Source organism: Rissa tridactyla, chromosome 3 (assembly GCF_028500815.1).
Source record: "Rissa tridactyla isolate bRisTri1 chromosome 3, bRisTri1.patW.cur.20221130, whole genome shotgun sequence".
In the NCBI taxonomy this organism is placed as follows: Eukaryota; Metazoa; Chordata; class Aves; order Charadriiformes; family Laridae; genus Rissa; species Rissa tridactyla.
Window position 1 is genome coordinate 47582150 of NC_071468.1, and position 18776 is coordinate 47600925.

Below are 18776 nucleotides of genomic sequence, written 5' to 3' on the forward strand. Positions count from 1 at the left end.
CGCCCGCCACCGGCGGGGGGAGGCGATGGCAGCCCGGGAGCGGGACGGTGGCAGCCAGGAACCAGCGGGCGCCGCTCCCAACGGCCGCGGGCACCCTCCCGCCCTACCCCCGGCCTCCGCCTCTCGGCGTCCTCTAGAGCAGACGAGAGGAACGCACCGTTGCCCTCCTAGAGCGGCGGATCGCCACTTCCGGCTCCGGTGCCGCCATTTTGCCGTGAGACAGCAGCGAGCAGGGCTGCCGGGATGTTGTCTGCTGCTGGTTACGCGGAGTCCAGGCCCGAGATGGGCTACGAGCTCGGTGCGCCCGTGCAGTGCCGTTTCTCGCCCTACACCTTCAACGGAGGGTGAGGAGTCGCGGGCAGGGGCTGGGGCGGGCTGAGGCACCCTCTTCCCGGAGGAGGGGGCCCGGAGGGAACTGGCGGTAGGGCTGGGGCCTTCTCGTCGTTCTCTTGCCTCCCCCCCGCAGCGTACTCTGAGGGTTTGTCCCCCGTTGCGAGCGCCTCTTTGTAGAGAAAGGCTGCAGCTCGGCCTTGCCCTGGGCTGAGCGTCCAGCGGGTTCTTGCAGCTCTTCGGGGTGTTCTTGCTTGTCCGTGGGGCTTTTGGCATACTCGGGCTCCCTCCCCCGTACTCGGGTCAAAATAAGCACCTTCCGTTCCCTGCAGAGCTGTGTATGTGTAATGGCTCAGGAAACTCATGTAATGGTTATGTTACCAGCTTCTAAACCTGTAACTGTGTTGAAAGCTCTCTTGTCATAACTGTTAAAGATAGGTGATATTTTACAGACACTTGCTCTGACAGGGTCTGGCCAGGATAGTGTTATTTAGATTATTTTTTTTTTATAGTGCCTAGCTGCTTTTTAAAGGACATCTGTTTGTTACTTAATGGTAGCACACCTGTGACAATCACAAAGCTAGTTATTTGGAAGTAAATAACATAGGATAACATCAAATTTTAAAAGTGATGATAATCTAAGTATAATGATACCGATGTGTAGTAGTTGGCTGGAGTGTTTTTGCTCAGAGAGCCAAACTCTTTTAGAAGGGTGTTCTTCCGGGCAGACATTAGCTGATTGGCAGGTAACTAAAATTGCTAGTCCATTGAGTCTGGTTCTTGCATTGTATACAAACTCTGTTTTACCAAGTTTCCATACAGCTTTTAGTCCACGTAGAGAATCACGTATATATATATTTTTCAGTGTGTCTAGTATCTTCTTGCTCATCTTGAGTCAGGTGTAGGGATGTGCATAGTGGGAAACATAGCAAGGAATATAAGATGCTTGACAAAACGCAAGCCTGGATATAGGACTACTATCTAGTCTGTTACTTTGTTGTCTAAGAAAATATTTGTGCTAAAAGTCATGATTATGTGAATACTCTTCTTTGAGGACTGTGTTGGCGATTGCCGGAGAAGACTTTTCTATCATTGCCTCTGACACACGACTGAGTGAAGGTTATGCAATTTACTGCCGAGACAGTCCAAAATGCTACAAACTGTAAGTCCACATCTTGTAAGAATTGATACAGATGAAAGATCTTTTGTAGTGATGAGCATGTCACCTGCCTGGAATGATCTGTCACTTTCTTTAAGCAGAATTCTCAGAAAAAAAGGATAGTAACAAAACTGATTTTGGAGTCATGGTGACTCTTGCTGTAATGCAGGATGTGATGTAATGTTGTAAATACAGCCAGATTTCATGTTACGTGCTCTTGAAGTTAGCTGATAACAGAATGTTTTTAGCATTATACAAGGCTTCATATAAGCTAGGTGGTTTTTTTGGCTGCATAATCAGAACAACTTTTGGCTTAACTGTGGCAAAATCTAATCCTGTGGTGACTAGTTCTGCTTCGTCAGGACATGTGGTGTTGATACACAAGTGCGCCCACTGCTACCCGTTGTACCATGTCTTTCTAGATGTCTTTCCATCACTTTCCAGCACTTCAAAGAGGTGTTTGTTTTAAGAGATGTAAACTCGTCAGTAGTTCCATTATTGAACTTCTTATGCTGATTTTATACTTATCTTGATGCACCTAAATTGTATCCCCTTGGTTTAAAAATTGTTTACATTCTTTTGACTGTAGCAGGTGTTTACCTCATAGGCTGCCATCAGCTATGTAAACAATATTTTTCTTTATATTTTCTGGGATTTTTTTTTAAATTTTTATTGATGACACAAGATCATATCGGCTTATGTTTCTCCTGACTAAGTTCTTACTATACCTTTGACTCTCTAATACTGTCCAAATGGAAGTTACTGTGGTACATTCTGCATACCGCACGTAATGGCTTTGTGTAATTCTAGTGTCAGGCTGAGAGAAGGTTTCAACTTAAATTCTTTTCTGAGTGACTGCTTTGTGTTAATCTGTAAGTAAGTGCGAAAGTTTGTAGACTCTCACCAATTTACTAGAATTTAAATTTCAAACCTGCGTTCCTGTAGTGTTGATGAAACATTTTGAAACTGAGCAAAGAGATAACTTTCTGCAGTGCGTCCGCAGCCAGGCAGTTTCTGTTGTGCTGATACAGGAAACCACCTACAGCATGAATGTTACGTAGCCATCGTACAATCTTAATGCAATCCTCTGCCCAGATGGAGTAAAACTGGCTGAGTGATATGTAGCAGGCTCCCCATCTCAGAACAGATCCTCTAGCAAGACTGAATGGTAATAGCTAGAGTTAGAGGCGCATGAAGAAATTAAGAATTTATTTTTGTCAGTCTTGCTGTGGAAGTCAATGGATTAAAGACAGACTATATGCGTGGTCCTGCGCTTAATAAGTCCCCTCCAAGATGTAGGTAGCAGTTACCTTTTATACACAAAATATCTGTTACTACATTTTAGATGACTGTTTCTGGTAGCGTTAGAGAAACTGAAAATGCGTTTGGTGTTTTCATAATAATCTGCTGTCTAAGAAAGTGGTACAGTTTATGCTAAATCTAAAACCACAACAAAATTTTATGTTTTACAGGACAGAACAAACAGTCATTGGATGCAGTGGTTTCCATGGTGACTGCCTTACCCTTACTAAAATTATTGAAGCAAGATTAAAGGTAGCTGACTATCTTATTGTATTTAGAAACTTATATTCTTAGTATCATGTTTAAGACCAATAATATGATAAGTTTTAAGTATAATTCTTGCTGATTTTCTTCAAGTGTTTGTATTGTAACTGTATTGCTAGTGAAAGGTCAGGCAGGGGAAATTGATGCTGTGTTCTTACTAAGTGTAACATCACAAATTTAAAGAATGGAAGAGCTGGAGAGGATAATGTTAATGAGGCAACATCTATTCTTTGCGAAACTTTAGAGAAATGTTAAATATTGGCTTGAAGAAGGCTTTACTTTTAGACCAGTGTGTTTTCAGTAATCATGCTAGTTAATAATCTTGCTTAGCATCAGATTTTTTTCTGTGGTGAGGTTACCGAAAATGTGATTGTGATGGAGTGTAAAACTTAGTGTTTGACTTTCTTCTTGGACGTGTGGTGCCACTTGCAGATGTACAAGCATTCCAATAACAAGACCATGACTACTGGGGCTATTGCAGCAATGCTGTCTACAATTCTGTATTCTCGACGTTTCTTTCCTTACTACGTTTACAACATAATTGGTGGACTGGATGAAGAAGGTAAGACTTTAAACAAAAAAGAAGAAAAGAGAGGCTAAATTTCTGTAGGAGAATAGCTGTTCTTTAAGTCTAAGGTATACTGATGGAATAACAAAGTTTGTGTTCCTATTCCGAAAACCTACCTTTAGGCATTGCGGTGCTTACGCAGGTCAGCTGCATATTATGCATCTGACTTGTTTCCTAGTTTCCGCTGCTAACTTGATCTTCCATTTCTGAAGGTATGAAAGTCTAAAAACTATATTATAATTATTTGATTACAGGTGAAATCTGCTAATGTTGCTTAGCTCTCAGACTTTACTCTAGACTGGAACACTTTGTAACAGCTTTGCTGGAATTCTTAATTGTGTCTCTAAAGGAGATGTTAGTGGTAAAATTGTATATTTTACTCCAGCCTGTCAGTGTGGTAGAGGTTATTAAATATGAAGGTTTACTTGAGAGACAGGTTTCTGCAAAGAGATTTTTAAATGTTAACTAATCTCTAATGAAAATCATGACTTCTACAGGGACGCTGTAGTTTAATGTACAGCCTTCTCAGGACTTCCTGGGCTCTTGTCCTATGATTTCATTGGTTTGCTAAAATACTGTGTTCTCTGGCTTTGAGCAGGAGCTCAGAGGTGGTCTTATTTGGATAATTTCAACCATTCGCCACAGTTTGTTGTTACCGTTAAGTTATACTGCTTTCTGGGTCTTGCGAAGACATGTCTACGATATGTAGAGTCTGGAAAGGGATTAGTCTGCCCTGCATAATGGTAAATCTCGGATTATGAGGGGGCTGTACCAATTGATAAGACTAAGAGTGCAGGTCTGCATGCATGGGCTTAATTTGGTTGCAGCAGGATTGATTTGTTCTGATTTAGTGTTACTATCCAGATCTCTGCTAGCTTTCTCAGGGCTGCTCAGCTACTTGTGCTGTGCTGCCAAGTGCACTGGTGTTAGGGTTTGAAGAACCCCCAACAATTTATTGTCATTTAGACAATTGTCCTGTTACCTGATGACCCCTCCCCACCCGGGAAGGGAAATCGGGGGGGAAAAAACAAGGAAACACAAGGGTTGAAATATAAATAGGTTTAATAGAATAAGACTAAATAATTAACATTAATAATACTAAAGAACCAATATTGATCCCAATATCAATATAAAATATACAAGATTATACTCAACCAGTTCTATCAGCAGGAAGCTGTGCACTCCTGGCTGTGGGCAGCAAATATTGGACACTGCAAGCTCTACAGCTTTGGGAGGAAGGGAAGGGCTCAGGGCTCTGGCACTGGGGCAAGAAGTTCTCTGGATCACAGCCATCAAAAAAAACTCCTCAGCAAACTTTCTAATTTATATTGAATGTGATGTTCATGGTATGAAATAGTCCTGTTGGCCAGCTTGGGGCAAGTGCGTGGGTCTCGCTTCTCCTCGTCCTGCACCTGGCGAGCTTGAAAACAGTGAGACCTTGAAAGCCGCATACCATAGCTGGCTATAAAGTAAATATTTTCGCCAACTCAGACACTAGAGTCTTCTAGAAATGTAGTTTTCCCAAGCATTAAAAGAGACCTTACTGAAAAGTAAAATTATTGAAAGAGAAATTAATCCTGTGTCACTCAAACCAGGACAACTGGCCAGTTTATTAAATCAGGTGCAGCCTGTCTGAATAGAAAGGATGAGCATGGCCAGGTGCCGCGTTTTGACTAGTACATCCTCATCAAATGCTGGTGCTTCAGAGGTACAGCGTGTCTGCATCTCTGATGTTGGTGCAAGGTAATGCACAACATGGCCTGACTCCAGAGGGAAGTGCAAAAGAGGCCAGAGCATCATCCCTGGATCCGGGAAGGCATTGCAGAGGGGTCCAAGCAGGCTCTCTGGAGGTAGTTTAAGAACTGTATTGTTCAAGAACGATGGCTAAACGGCCTCTTCGTGCTAGCTTTGGAACTAGCGGAACTCTTTGTGCAGCACTGCGCTCTAGCATGTGCTAGCTTTGATTATTCTGCATCAGCACTTTGTCTGTGGCGAGTACTATAGAAAACATCTGTTAGAGCATAGTTACAGCTTAAATATTGAAGACAACCTTGCATGTAGTATCAGGCCACAACTGTAGTGAGCCTACTGTACAAAGCATTGTCTGAACATACTGTGGTATTATTTGGTAAAAGTTTGCTGGGATCTGTGGTACTTCAGAGACTGCTTATAGAGAGAGTTAGTTTCTGATGTAAATGCTTGTCAGTATTGAGATCTTTCTGGATTGTGATTACATCCTTTTTTTTCTTTTTTTTTTTTTTTTTTTTTTTTCTTTGTCCTCGCCCCCACCAGGGAAGGGAGCAGTATATAGCTTTGATCCAGTGGGCTCGTACCAGAGAGATTCTTTCAAAGCAGGTGGATCAGCAAGTGCCATGCTGCAGCCCTTGCTTGATAACCAGGTAAAATGGTTCTCTTTTTTTTTTTTTTTTTTTTTTTGTTAAGGATCTCGGTAAACATCTGTAACTCTCAAATAAACAAAGCTTTACTTTTGGGGAATATTACTTTTGAGAGAAGTTTTAAATGTATTACAGGTAGGACTGTTAATCCATAAAAGTATAAATTGTGTGGCTTTACCTTCTTGGGATAAATTGGAAAGTTTTGCTTTAGAATCTGTTTGGATTTTAATATGCTATAAACAGTGGACTGCCTGTTTAAAATACAGGTAAGTGTTTTAATTGGGGAATTATATTTCCCAAGGAAGCTGATTGCCCTCCCCTCCCCAGCTGATAACATAAACATGCCTGTTACTTAGCATAAAATAATATTAAATTAAGATAGAATTAGTAGGTGTATATAATACATTTTATCACTTAATGTGCACTTGTTTAAAAGTTTTAAGTTTTGTACAACTCGGACACGATTTTCTAAGAATGTTCTTACATAAAACTGCTGGAAACTTATTCAATTAAATTTTTCTAAAAATACTTGAAGAATATTTTCATATTTAATTGAAGCTGTTAATTGTTGAATGAGAGAAATACCAAAGCATGTTTTACTTATTTTATTCTCAGATATTGGTGTTGGTATTGTTTAGTCAGTTGAGCCTGATTTCAACACAACTTTGTGCTTAAAGAGCAATAAACACTCTTCTTATCAGCTGAGAAAGGAATAGAATCGTTCATTTTTTTTTTTCAACAGCTCCAGTTTCTCAGCTTTGACTTAGCTTTGAACTTCATTAACTGCAGAAAATAAAATATCTTCTGCAGAAACAAAGTTGTGATAAGTTACTTTTTATTGCTTCTGAGTTTGAGGTATACTGAGTGACTCTTCCCATTCCTTTTTGAGTTCTGATTCTTAAGTGGACACCTGAGTTTATCAGCTAAAATATGCTGTTTAATAGGACTGGTTATGCTCCAATATAGACCATTATTTTTGAATTCTAGGTACGTTTAGGAATATTTGCTTTTAAAACATGTTCCTAACTACAAAATGACTAGAGAAAAGGCTTACATGCAGTACTGATAACCCAGTGAAGTTTCTGAAAAATTAGATCAGTTCAGATCTGAATGTTCATTGGGATCTTGTATGTACTGAATGGGTAGGAGTAGCTACGCTTGCTTTAACTGGATCTGCTTCTAGTTACTTTTGTAAGAGGATCAGCATTGGCAAAGCTCTGATCGTGCAGCTGTAAACTGTGTGGAGGAATACCTTTGCCAGCTTTGGGTTTCTAAGCCAAACCGACTATTTCTTCTTTTTAACTTGTCTAAATCTGCTCGTTCTAGTGCAGAGACTGAAATGGCTTTCATGCTAGATGGAACATACTTCCTTTAAAATGCATTTCCATCTTTCCTTAGATTGGCTTCAAGAACATGCAAAATGTGGAACATGTTCCTCTGACCCTGGAAAAGGCTTTGCAGCTGGTTAAAGATGTCTTTATTTCTGCTGCCGAGAGAGATGTGTACACTGGGGATGCACTTAAGATTCACATTGTCACAAAAGACGGAATTAAAGAGGAAACTGTCCAATTACGACAAGACTAATTCAGTTCACTCATAAACATGTAATCTATGATGTACAATTTACCTGTGTTAAGAAGACACTTGTCTTATTAAATTTTTTCAGTAAGTTTGACTACTGTAGTGCTGAATGTTTCCTGTCTTTGTTGGAAGTGATAGTGCTTCTTGGAAAACTCTATACCAGAGCACTTCATGGTAAGGATGAAGCTAGGCGTTAAAAGTCAGTTTGGCTTGTCTCATCTTAATCCATTGATCAATCTAATTCCAATGTCTGTTTAATCCCCTTCTTGCAATCCCTTATGCTACAACATCGAGGAGTGTAAACTTATTAAAATGGAGGTTCACAGACTTTTCTGATAATACTTTCAGTTCGGCATTGGTTTAGTGAGAAAAGCATTGGTTGGGTTTGTGCTGCCTTCTCTGCGCTTCGTATCTTGCTTTTCTTCTTTAGCTTTCTAACATGCTGTCTTGGCATTTCACCTCCCTGTACTTATTTACAGAGAGACTATATAAATATGAGTCATCTGAAACCAATTTCTCTGTGTAAGAGGGAAGAATGTTAAATGGCATCTTCCAGCGTTTAGTCCTGGACTTTGCATTTGGGCTTGCCTCTGCCTGTTTCTGTTTAGTTAATGTCCACAACCTGAAAGATCTTTTTCTGGCTACTGATGGAAAATAACTTAGCATGGAGATTCCTGGATGCTTTTTAATGTCTGAGGGGGGTTTGTTAGCCCTACAGCTGCATTTCATTGTTGGGAAACAGCATCAAGTGTAGGTTGTTTGTCTGATGTGTTCTGTTGTGCTCCTTGAAGTTGACTAGGACCTCCAGAAAACAGAGCTGCATCATCAAGGGCAAAATAATGTTCTCTTATCCAGGAATCCTTTCACAGTCTGTAGCTCTTTAGACAGGGACGTGTAGAATCATAGAATCATTTAGGTTGGAAAAGACCTTTAGGATCCTCGAGTCCACCTGTTAACCTAGCACTGCCAAGTCCACCACTAAACCATGTCCCTAAGCACCACATCTACAGGTCTCTTAAATACCTCTAGGGATGGTGACTCAACCGCTTCCCTGTGCAGCCTCTTCCAATGCTTGACAGCCCTTTTGGTGAAGAATTTTTTCCTAATATCCAATCTAAACCTCCCCTGCTGCCACGTGAGGCTGTTTCCTCTTCTCCTATTGCTTGTTATTTGCAAAGAGACTGACCCCCACCTCGCTACAACCTCCTTTCAGGTAGTTGTAAAGAGTGATAAGGTCTCCCCTCAGCCTCCTTTTCTCCAGGCCAAACAACCCCAGTTCCCTCAGCTGCTTCTCTTAAGGCTTGTGCTCTAGACCCCTCACCAGCTTCGTTGTTCTTATAGAATCATACAATGGTTAGAGTTGGAAGGGACCTTAAAGATCATCTAGTTCCAAGCCCCCTGCCATGGGCAGGGACACAGCACCTCAGTAATATAAATGATATAAAATACCTTGTTGCTTGAGGTGACATACCTGGTTATAAGAACAATTTGTTCTGATGGGTTGTCAAACATTTAACCTTGTCCCCTGTGGTGGGGTGACTGACTGCCTTCTGGGCAGCATTTCAGGTGCCGTGCATTTTTCCTAGCTCTGGCTAGTCTTCCCCAGCGCTGGTAGTCTCGGGCTTTCTAGACAGTTTAAATAACGGGTAACTTTTTGAACCTCAGTAGTCGAACAGCTAGTGCATTTAAACTGACTCTAGCTGTGTTTATGAAATCCAGTGGGATTCCTAAGTTCCAGTGACAATTTAACAGTAGCCGTTTCCCAAAGTGTTCGTGAAGACGGTTGACCGCTGGGTGCCACTGTTGGGCAGCGTTAAGGAGGGAACAGCTCATCCCCGGGGCCTTAGGCAGTAAGGAGCACGATATCCCAATCTGACAACAGCGGGGATGATGTGATTTGGTCACACAAGTCAGAACTTCGAGGCTCGTTAGGTAATTTAACGGGATGTTTACCGTTATTTGCAAAAGTCATCTTAAATGGACAAGGTTAGTTGTATGAATGACTGTGTAGCTGTATGCTGTTCTGTACTGAGCAAACCGAACATGGTGCAATAATGCTAAGAACAGAAAGCTTGTGTCGATTTAAAGTACAAATCAGCAATACCAAATTAAATACATGCTCTGTTACTCTGTAAAATTCAATTAAAGTACTTTAAGCTTGGTGTGTGAGTAGAAAAATGTTCACAGGCTGCTCAGCTAGAAGTTGCTTGCTTGTTAGTATTAAAATACATTGGAAAATCACCGATGTCAGATATGTCTTGCAGATAAAAGGCACCAAGAGCGTGGGGTTTTTTTAATCCACTGAGTTATTTAGCTTTGTTTGCGAAGACCATCATCACCTAGGGCTGGAAGGCAGGAATGCCCTGACTGTCTGCAGCTCTCCTTAGTTCTGTGCCTGTACCTCTGATGTATAAATCAGGTCAGTAGTCATCTCGCACCGTGTCTACAATGTAAATTAATAGTTTATGAAGTGCTTTGAGCACTATCTGGTTACAGAACTGTCTTGTCAGGTAGGCTGCAGAGGTACAGCTAGGCAAAACAAATACAGCAATAGTATTTATAGCTGCTAGAAGCAGAGGTCTGGGTTTGGCAGATCTACTTGGCCAGGGATTAGGTATCTTTAATACAATTTTATGTAAGAGAAAGGAGGGAGAGGGAAAATCTTGCAATATTTTTTTCTTAATATTGAACAAGTTACGTGTGTTTTTCAAAAGAGAGCTGGACTGCAGGATTTGACTAACCTTGGAGCAAGTGCTGCTAACCACCTTGTTCAAGAACTTGTAAGCGATGGGGCGTATTAACGAGGGTAGTGCACAGTAGCAGCAACAGCTAGCTCGACTTCATCTGCAGCAGTGCTAAGGGCCACCTTAAGATGGCAATAGTTAGTTGCTGTCACTGGCTTCAACACAATTACACACGGTGTGGGTAAAAATAGTCATGCTTTACCAGTTTCCCACTATAATGTGCTTTGCGGTACTGTTTAGTGAGGAGATGGGAGGCTTTGTTTTGATCTCAGCCAAATGGCAGCGTATTGTTGCTTGTATAGAGGGACTGTACAAGGTCAGAATTGGCCTTAAAAACTAGGTTTGTAATACAGTAGACGTTGCTTTATTTTTGGACATGTTTTCAGCAATATTGTTTATGTGTCAAACCCATTTTGTGTACAGAGAAGGGGGCTTGTAACTATGGAAAGTGAAAGTGCTTGACAGGACATATACATATATATTGCACATATGCTTCTAAAAGTTTAGTTCACTCTATCATTCACTACATCAGTCAAAGACAAGTTTAATTCTCCTTTAACTCAAACCAAGACTTTCCTAAAGCTGAATAATAAAATGTTGGTTTATAAATCAAATACTGAGCTTTCTCACACTAGGGTGATATTTTTCCTTTTACAGTAGAGATATGTCTGTAACGCTATATATGCCTCCGTGTGCTGGGAGTCCGGAGCGGGCTGCTTCTGTTTTATTGCCATTTCCTAGAGAAAACCATTTAAATGGAAATTATAAAACACTATTTGAAGTCCAGCAGTTTGAAGTGGTCCTACTGCAACTTACTCCTTTACATTATTTATTTACTTAGGGGACAAAGTTGACATTTCCCACACTTGAAAAACTTTTTTTTGATACCCCAGAATCATCTGTCCTGGAAAGCAAGAGAAAGCTGCCTGGGTGACTGATCTCAATTTAGCGATTCAGGATTTTACAAACCTAAGCTTGGGGAGAAGTGGCAGGAGCAAGCGGGGAATGATTAAAAGCAGCATTCATGTGAATCTGAGCAAAATAAAATGGTCCTGTTTCTCCCCAGTCTAGTAAAAGGTAGTTTTAGGAACGTAAAGGAATTGCTGTCTTGTTCAGGGTTTCTGATGCAGAGTCAGGAACCAACTTTGGAGTAGAAGGGATTTGGAAGTGACAGCTTTCCAATTCCTCTTTCTTTCAGACATTGCTTTTGTTTAGTGTGAATGTCCTTTGCTTTTAGGCCATTTGGGGCAGTCATAAACCAGACAATATGGCACATGGGCCTGAAGCTAACTAAGATTTGTCTCCAGATCTGCCTTCTCAAGCCAATTTCTTTTTGAGAAGGGGTTTTGTCTATATGAGTGCAACAGAGTGAGACCAGCCTTATATTCTTTCAACCCTAGTATGTAGTTAGTTTAATTGTATGGACCATTTTATGTGCACTTCCTTTTCTAAGCAATTTCAACAAAGTATTCATAATTACAAAAACATGGCTTAGCAGAAAAACAAACAAAAAAATCCTCAGTATCTTTCCTGTTAGGCTGTTCTTGGCCCTTTTCCTAACAGTTGCTGGCAAAGTTCAACTTCACTGTTCATTTCAGAGGCTCAAGTTGGGGTAGGGATGGACTTGACTGTAGCCTACAATAATTAATATTCCTTGGCACAAGACACAGGTTAAAGGGGTACTGGCAAGAGGGTAAGTCACGGTACCAAAAATTCAACCAGTCCTCTGCACTTTAGATCAAAGAACCATAGAAGGAAAGTTAAAAAACAGGATTCCCATTTTTTGCTGAGGAAGAAGAACAAGATGTGGAAGACTGCAAGTTGTACTGCAGCGTTAAAGATACTTCACGGTTGGTGTAGAGTGTTTCTGGCTTACACAAGACCTCACTTCTCTGAAATTTAGATATTTCCATTGCTTGGCTTTCTCCAGCATGCAAGTTTGGCGATGTCCTTGGCAATTCTACAAGAAGTCACTCTACCTAGGTGCCCACCCGGGTACAGGTACGTGACATCTGCAGTACCTGGCCCATGAAGGTGGCTTAGCTGAACAGGATTACAACCCCGCTGGACCAATGCTCCGTTTAACCAGGCTTTGTGAAAACCAGCTGTAATCAGCTTGGCAGTTGGGTCTGGTGGGTGATCAAACTGTTTATTGGTCTCCCAATGCTATGCTCTCATACTGGAGACCTTGTGTGGCTCAGCTGAGGGCCTCTTCTCTTCTTCTCCACAACCAGCCTGGGCTGCTGATGGTGCTGTACCCACCTGGGAGGTGAGAGATGCTGTAGGGTGCCTCGGGAGTCCGTCCCCTACTGGGAGCCCATCCTTAAGCACGCCAGTAGAAAGCATATTTCTGATTGTAGCTTGCTTATGCGGCCTTCACAAAGAACCTCATGCATGGAGAGAGCAGGAAGTTAAGAGGCCTGGGGGGTAAGACAGGTGGGGAAGGGAAGGGGGAGGCTTTTTCTTAGGTTTTATATAAGTGACCGTTTTGGAGAAAGCTGCATTCCAGTGTCACTGCCTTGTGCTTGATCTGAACTTTTCTTGACATGTACCCTTGAATGCAGAACGGCTAACAGAATCTCCATTAAGTCCCATGGCAAACAAACATTTTGGTGCGGCTGGTATTTGTTTGCTAGTTGCAGACAAGTCGATCTCATTAGAACTGCATTTACAACTTTTGCCAAGCGTTTTGAAACTGGTTGACACGCGCAACAGCTGCCTGAGCCGGAATGGCATTCCATTCCCCGCCTCCATCTTATTAGCACAGGGGATGGCTTGATTAATGACAATTAGATGGGATTTTTAAAAATGAAAGATAATTTGTCTTTGGAAGAGCCGTGCAGTGTGTTTTCATTTTCTGATTGAAAATAAGCCACAAAGTCTGGGGTTTTATGGCTTCTCACAAAAGCCAAGAGAAATGCTCACCCTAAGCTAACCCACAAAATTTGCAGTAAAAACTTCTTAAAGGTTGATGCCAAGTGTTTTCAGCTGGTACTTATCGAGACCTTTACATTAAACTGCTCTTCAAAAAACACAACCAAATGAGAAGATTTCAGTGGTGACACTTAGATTTTTCTCATACGATACCAACATGGGGATCACCATGCGAGATAAGCGAAGGAAAACTTTGCTGTCCACACCCCATTGCATGTGAAGTGATGCTGAATTCACACAAGCTCATGCAAAGACCAGTGTGACACGTGGCTCAGCCTGGGCTGAGATGCTCAGGCTGATGCATACAAAGTTTATTAATGCTCCTTAACTCTCTAAGGATGTCACCTGGGTGGCCAGTGACTCTTGGCCAGCTGTCCTGTTTCAGCCAGAGCACGCGCTTGGTGCCAGCCAGAAGCATTTCCTCAAGAACGCAATTCCCCCTCATTTCTCCAGGCCTTTAGTACAGAGCTTACAGCCTTGAACAGGCAGGCTCTTGACTCAGTGCAGGCTACTACATCTAAAGCATCAAATGTATTTTGTTTGGCTCCACAGCCTTTAAAGACAGGATCTGCCATGTCCTTCACCTCTGTTAAGATGCTTCTCTATCAAAGGGGTACTCTCCATCAAATTCAGTGAAGCACCAAACAGCCAAGATGCTCTTCTCCAAGCATCTGGGGAGTCACAGTGGCCAAAGCAGCATTTATACACAGGTGTTCACATGCCTAATTTAACTCATAAAATTCCTGCACAAACATTTAAGAGTGGTTTCTGGCAGTTTAGTTTAAACCCCATGTTTAATTTAAGCCTGGTGTTGGCAGGAGAGCTGCCCTCATCCCTCATTTTCACTCTGTGCCCAGATCTGGAGCTCCTGAGCCCCAATTCATGCTTCCAGTTAAATTCAACTATGATGCTGTTAAAATAAAAAAAGAACAGTGAATTAGGCTCCTGAAATAAGTGAGGTCCTTCTGCTTAGTTGGCTCAGATTTGGAAAAAAGAAAAAAAGACCTGTCGTTACAGTGGTTTAACGAATATTTTGACCTGCACAGGTAGAGGGTTTTTTCATAAATCGTTTCCATTCAAAGCCAAAATGCATTTTGGAGCTACTCCAAGAATTTCATTTCTATTAGAGACTACACAAATCTGCTCTCTTCTTGCACCATTTCCTCCTCATACTCCCACTAAAAAGAAACATCAAGGCCAAACTGTCCAGCAGAGACTAGCGGATGGTCCTCGAGTGTCCAGTTTGAGATCCCAAAAAGCAGGCTTGACTCTGAACTGGAGACTAAAAGCCACCTATTTGTTGATTTTAACCAATTTGCTCCAGTTAGTCTCATTGCAGAGAAGGTGAAGTCAGAGGTGGTCTAATACATTCAAGCTTCATCTTAGAAGATGTGGGGTGAGGTCACAGAGACGCAGGTTCCCCTCGACCTCTGCATCTGCATCCCAACCCACATGCAGGCGCTCGGTCGGCCGGTGTGGCTCGAGCTACAGTGTTGGCCTGCAGGATTGCTGCCTTGTAAACGCTGATTGCAAGTTTTAATGAGACAACCCAATTAGCTGCCTTGACAGACCATCACAACAGTGACGCAACCGCGCTCAAGCCCCATTACAGAAGCAGCAGAATTTCAAAGAACTGCTTTAAAAGAAAAGTCACAGAATAGCTCGCACACAGCCCTGCAAACAACAACATCACCCACAGGCTGTGCAGAGCAAGGGGAAGGGCTGTGAGAGTGAAGGCAGAAACAAGACAAGTCAAAGGAATTAATCCGAATACTGATTTTCCCTTTCTAACAGTCAGCTTGGGCACAGCTTGGGTTTCAGGTCCCACCTGTGGAATATAACAACTGCTTTACATAAATCCCACCGTATTGGTTTAACGCTGCCTACAGAGGGTTATAACACGACCTTTACAAAAATATGCATGTACCAAATCACTTGTGGCAGGCGGTGCGTTATGTTGTCCTGCAGGTACTGTCTGACGCGCAGGGCTGTATTCACTGATCCTCCCACACCCACGAGGCATTTCCTACCCAAAAGCCAGAGGAAGTTTCTATCACCCCCACCCCCTGACTTCAGAGGATCAATAGATACGGATTTTGGAATTTTTTCTCCCCCTCATCCTCCAGTCAGGAATCGTTCATGTATCACCCACAGTCCTGCCTGGCTTGAACTGGGAGGTTGAGCATCCCCACAACCTGCTACAGGCAAGCTCTGTGAATGCCTAGCCCCAAACCACTTGTTTTTAGCAGGTTGAGCCAAACATCTTAAATGTCACTGAGCCACAAGCCAGCTAACAGAGTGCTGGGGTGACACTCCCAGGACAAAATTCCCTTTGTATTGAGCGATTCTCAGCAGTTACAGTCCTCTTCTGTTGACCGAAAGAGAGGCCAAGTACAAAGTCCAGCAGCCTCAGCAAGGCCCCACTTGTAAAACCAGAGAGCATTTTACAAAGTTCTCCTTTCCAAATGACCTCCTTTTCCTCATTTTTACATATGTGTCAAGGAAGATCCAAGACTAACAAAGAAGGTAATGACAGTCGCTGTCTACTGATACTGCTGTGGCTTGTCAGTGTTATTTTCCCTAAATGAAAGACCCATATGCACACCCTGCTTGAACTGCATGATGGGTGCATCAGAGAAGGAAACCTCAAGACCCGAGCTGATGCTGAGAGGAGCAGTTATTTGTCTTACCTATGAGAGTGAAAGCAATCCTTTCGGTTATCCTTACTGAGAGAGATGCAGGCAGCGGCTGCACGGAGCATCTGCTCTGCCCTACAGATGCTGTCCAAGCCTCTCCTCCCAGCCTACTGCTCGACGCTATTCAAAGAAGTATTACACAGAGACACCTCCTTTGCCTTCAGCTCTGTCTGAGCACTGTCCCAGTAAGCTATCGATGGGAAGCATCCACTGAGGACTGGGAGACACCATACTGTGGTTTCAGTCTCAGATCCAGTAACCGTAACACAGCTGGAGCTGCAACGCAGGCCACCACAGGCTGCAAACACAGTTTCCCTCCCTGCCTGCTTTTCATGTTAGCATAAATCACTTGACACCACGTGAAGTAGTGCTGCCAACTCTGACAGCCTCTCAGGAAGATCCAACTGACTACTTCATGTCAGTGTGAGTTTTGCCTTAACAAGTCCAAACCAAGCTACCCCAACCCTTGCAAGCAAAGAGCAACATTTCGGGAGGAGAACAGATGAACTCTGTAGCACTACCAACGTGTCCGTATTTGTTTCTGCGCGGTAAAATATTCTGTCAAGCAACAGGTCATTAACACATAGCTAGCTAAGTTTTCAATAAGCTGGTGCCCAACTACTGTGGTATTAAATGACAGCCCAGTACCTAATAGCATCAGTGAAATCAAAGGCTGTCGCTCTCCTAGCCACCGCGCAGTCAGAGCTCTGGAGGCTCTGACATGCACAGCGATACGTGATACGCTTTACGGAGCGGGGAGGTAAGGCAGGGCAATGCGACACAGAGCAGAGAAGCTGGTCTGCAGGCACAGCAAGGCACGTAAGGGGCTGGCAGGGCAGGAGATGCGCACCCCAGAGCTGCCCTTATAGCCCTTATCCCGGACCCAGAAAAAGGGATGCACCTAGAGAGTGCACCTGCTCCACATTGTGCGTTACAGACACTGGTGAAGAGCCACCGTCGCAGAGACGTGGTGAGCAGCGTGCACAGTGACTGCTTTCCAGGTGGATGGGCTGATGGAGAGGAGACAGCTGGCTGCAGTGAAACAAACACCTCATTTTCCATGCTCCGTCCAGAGCACTGGAGCCAGTGGCGGGTCAGACCTCTGCAGACACATGTCAGGGGACCAAAAAAAAAAAAGAGCCAAAGTGAGCCTGCAACTATGCTGAAATGTGGATGCAGGTCTGCAGCCTGCTTCCCTCACTGAGCACCCTGACACCTTTCTGCTTACAATCTGTGTGCTGCTATCACAGAATCATCATAGAATGGTTTGGGTTGGAAGGGACTTCAAAGATCATCTAGTTCCAACCCCCCTGCCATGGGCAGGGACACCTCCCACTAGACCAGGCTGCTCAAAGCCCCATCCAGCCTGGCCTTGAACACTTCCAGGGATGGGGCATCCACAGCTTCTCTGGCAACCTCTTCCAGTATCTCACCACACTCACAGTAAAGAATTTCTTCTTAATATCTAATCTAAATCTACCCTCTTTCAGTTTAAAACTGTTACCCCTTGTCCTATCACTACACTCCCTAATAAAGAGTCCCTCCCCATCTCTCCTGTAGGCCCCCTTTAGGTACTGTAAGGCCGCTACAAGGTCTCCCTGGAGCTTTCTCTTCTCCAGGCTGAACAACCCCAACTCTCTCAGCCTGTCCTCATAGGAGTGATGCTCCAGCCCTCTGATCTTTGTGGCCCTCCTCTGGACCTGCTACAACAGGTCTGTGTCTTTCCTGTGCTGAGGACTGGCCGCCATTGGGTACCACTGGACACCGTACTCCAGGTCGGGTCTCACCAGAGCGGAGCAGAGGGGCAGAATCACCTCCCTCGACCTGCTGGCCATGCTGCTTTTGATACAGCCCAGGATACAGTTGGCTTTCTGGGCCATGAATGCACATTGCTGGGTCATTTTGGGCTTCTCATCAACCAACACCCCCAAGTCCTTTCCCTCAGGGCAGCTCCCAATCCATACTCCACCCAGGCTGGTTTTGTGCTTGGAATTGCCTCGACTCGTGCAGGGGGCAGAAAATCAAGCCAAAACTAAAAAAGCAAGATGAAAGAAAAGCATTACAAGTGGCTTACAAGCCCATTAACTGCAAAATGAAAGTCTCCTCGGATGGAGTGCCTGCGTGGCTAGGCCTGTCAGGGAAACTCAGAGCAGCGGGCCGCAATGCCATGGAGGAGGAGCACGGCAATAGCAAGTACTGCGTTTTGCAGGGCTTTCCCTGGCAACAGCTTTGATCCCGACATCCATCAGTCAAGGGACTGAAATACAAACTCAAGATAACACACAGGCACAGGGCAAGGCTCCGAGGCCTTTCTGCCCGCGGCTTCCTCCTTCCCCTTTACTCCGGCAACCCGCGCGATAGTTCTGACATGGCAACATCGTGGTTCGGTGCTGGACATGCATCTCCCCTCTGCTCCCCTCTCAAACAAATATTTGTCACAAGGGCTCAAGAGGGAGCGAGGCCGGCTCTCCTCCGCCGCCGCCAGCCCCCTCACAATAGAGGATGGCCCTATTTGTGTGCAAAGGAGAGGGGCTGCCGCCCGGGCCGCAGCCCTCCTCGCATCTGTAAGGGCTGGAGACAAGGCGCACAGATAGGCAGAAATCAATAAGCTGGCGGATCAGAGGGCCCGGCGGAGGAGCCGCTCCCTGCACACGCACAGGGGCCGAACATCTGTCAGGCAAACAAAAAGCAACCCAAGCGGAACAAAAGAGAGGATTATTTTCACTCAAGTTCTTCTTCAGTCTCAGCAGGCAACGTTCAAGCCGTCCCTGTATTCAGACACCGAGGCCTTATGGAGTACGG

The 18776-nt window shown here is 43.8% G+C and overlaps 1 protein-coding gene across 1 annotated transcript; it reads left to right on the top strand.

Annotated features, from left to right (window-relative positions):
• The first annotated feature begins 108 nt into the window (after positions 1–108).
• On the top strand, positions 109–7694 carry PSMB1 (proteasome 20S subunit beta 1). Its single transcript, XM_054195104.1, has 6 exons — positions 109–344; positions 1385–1492; positions 2962–3043; positions 3488–3617; positions 5916–6022; positions 7418–7694. Exons 1-6 carry the CDS (start codon positions 244–246, stop codon positions 7601–7603), a joined length of 714 nt encoding a protein of 237 aa, XP_054051079.1. The 5' UTR covers positions 109–243; the 3' UTR covers positions 7604–7694.
• Positions 7695–18776: the final 11082 nt, after the last annotated feature.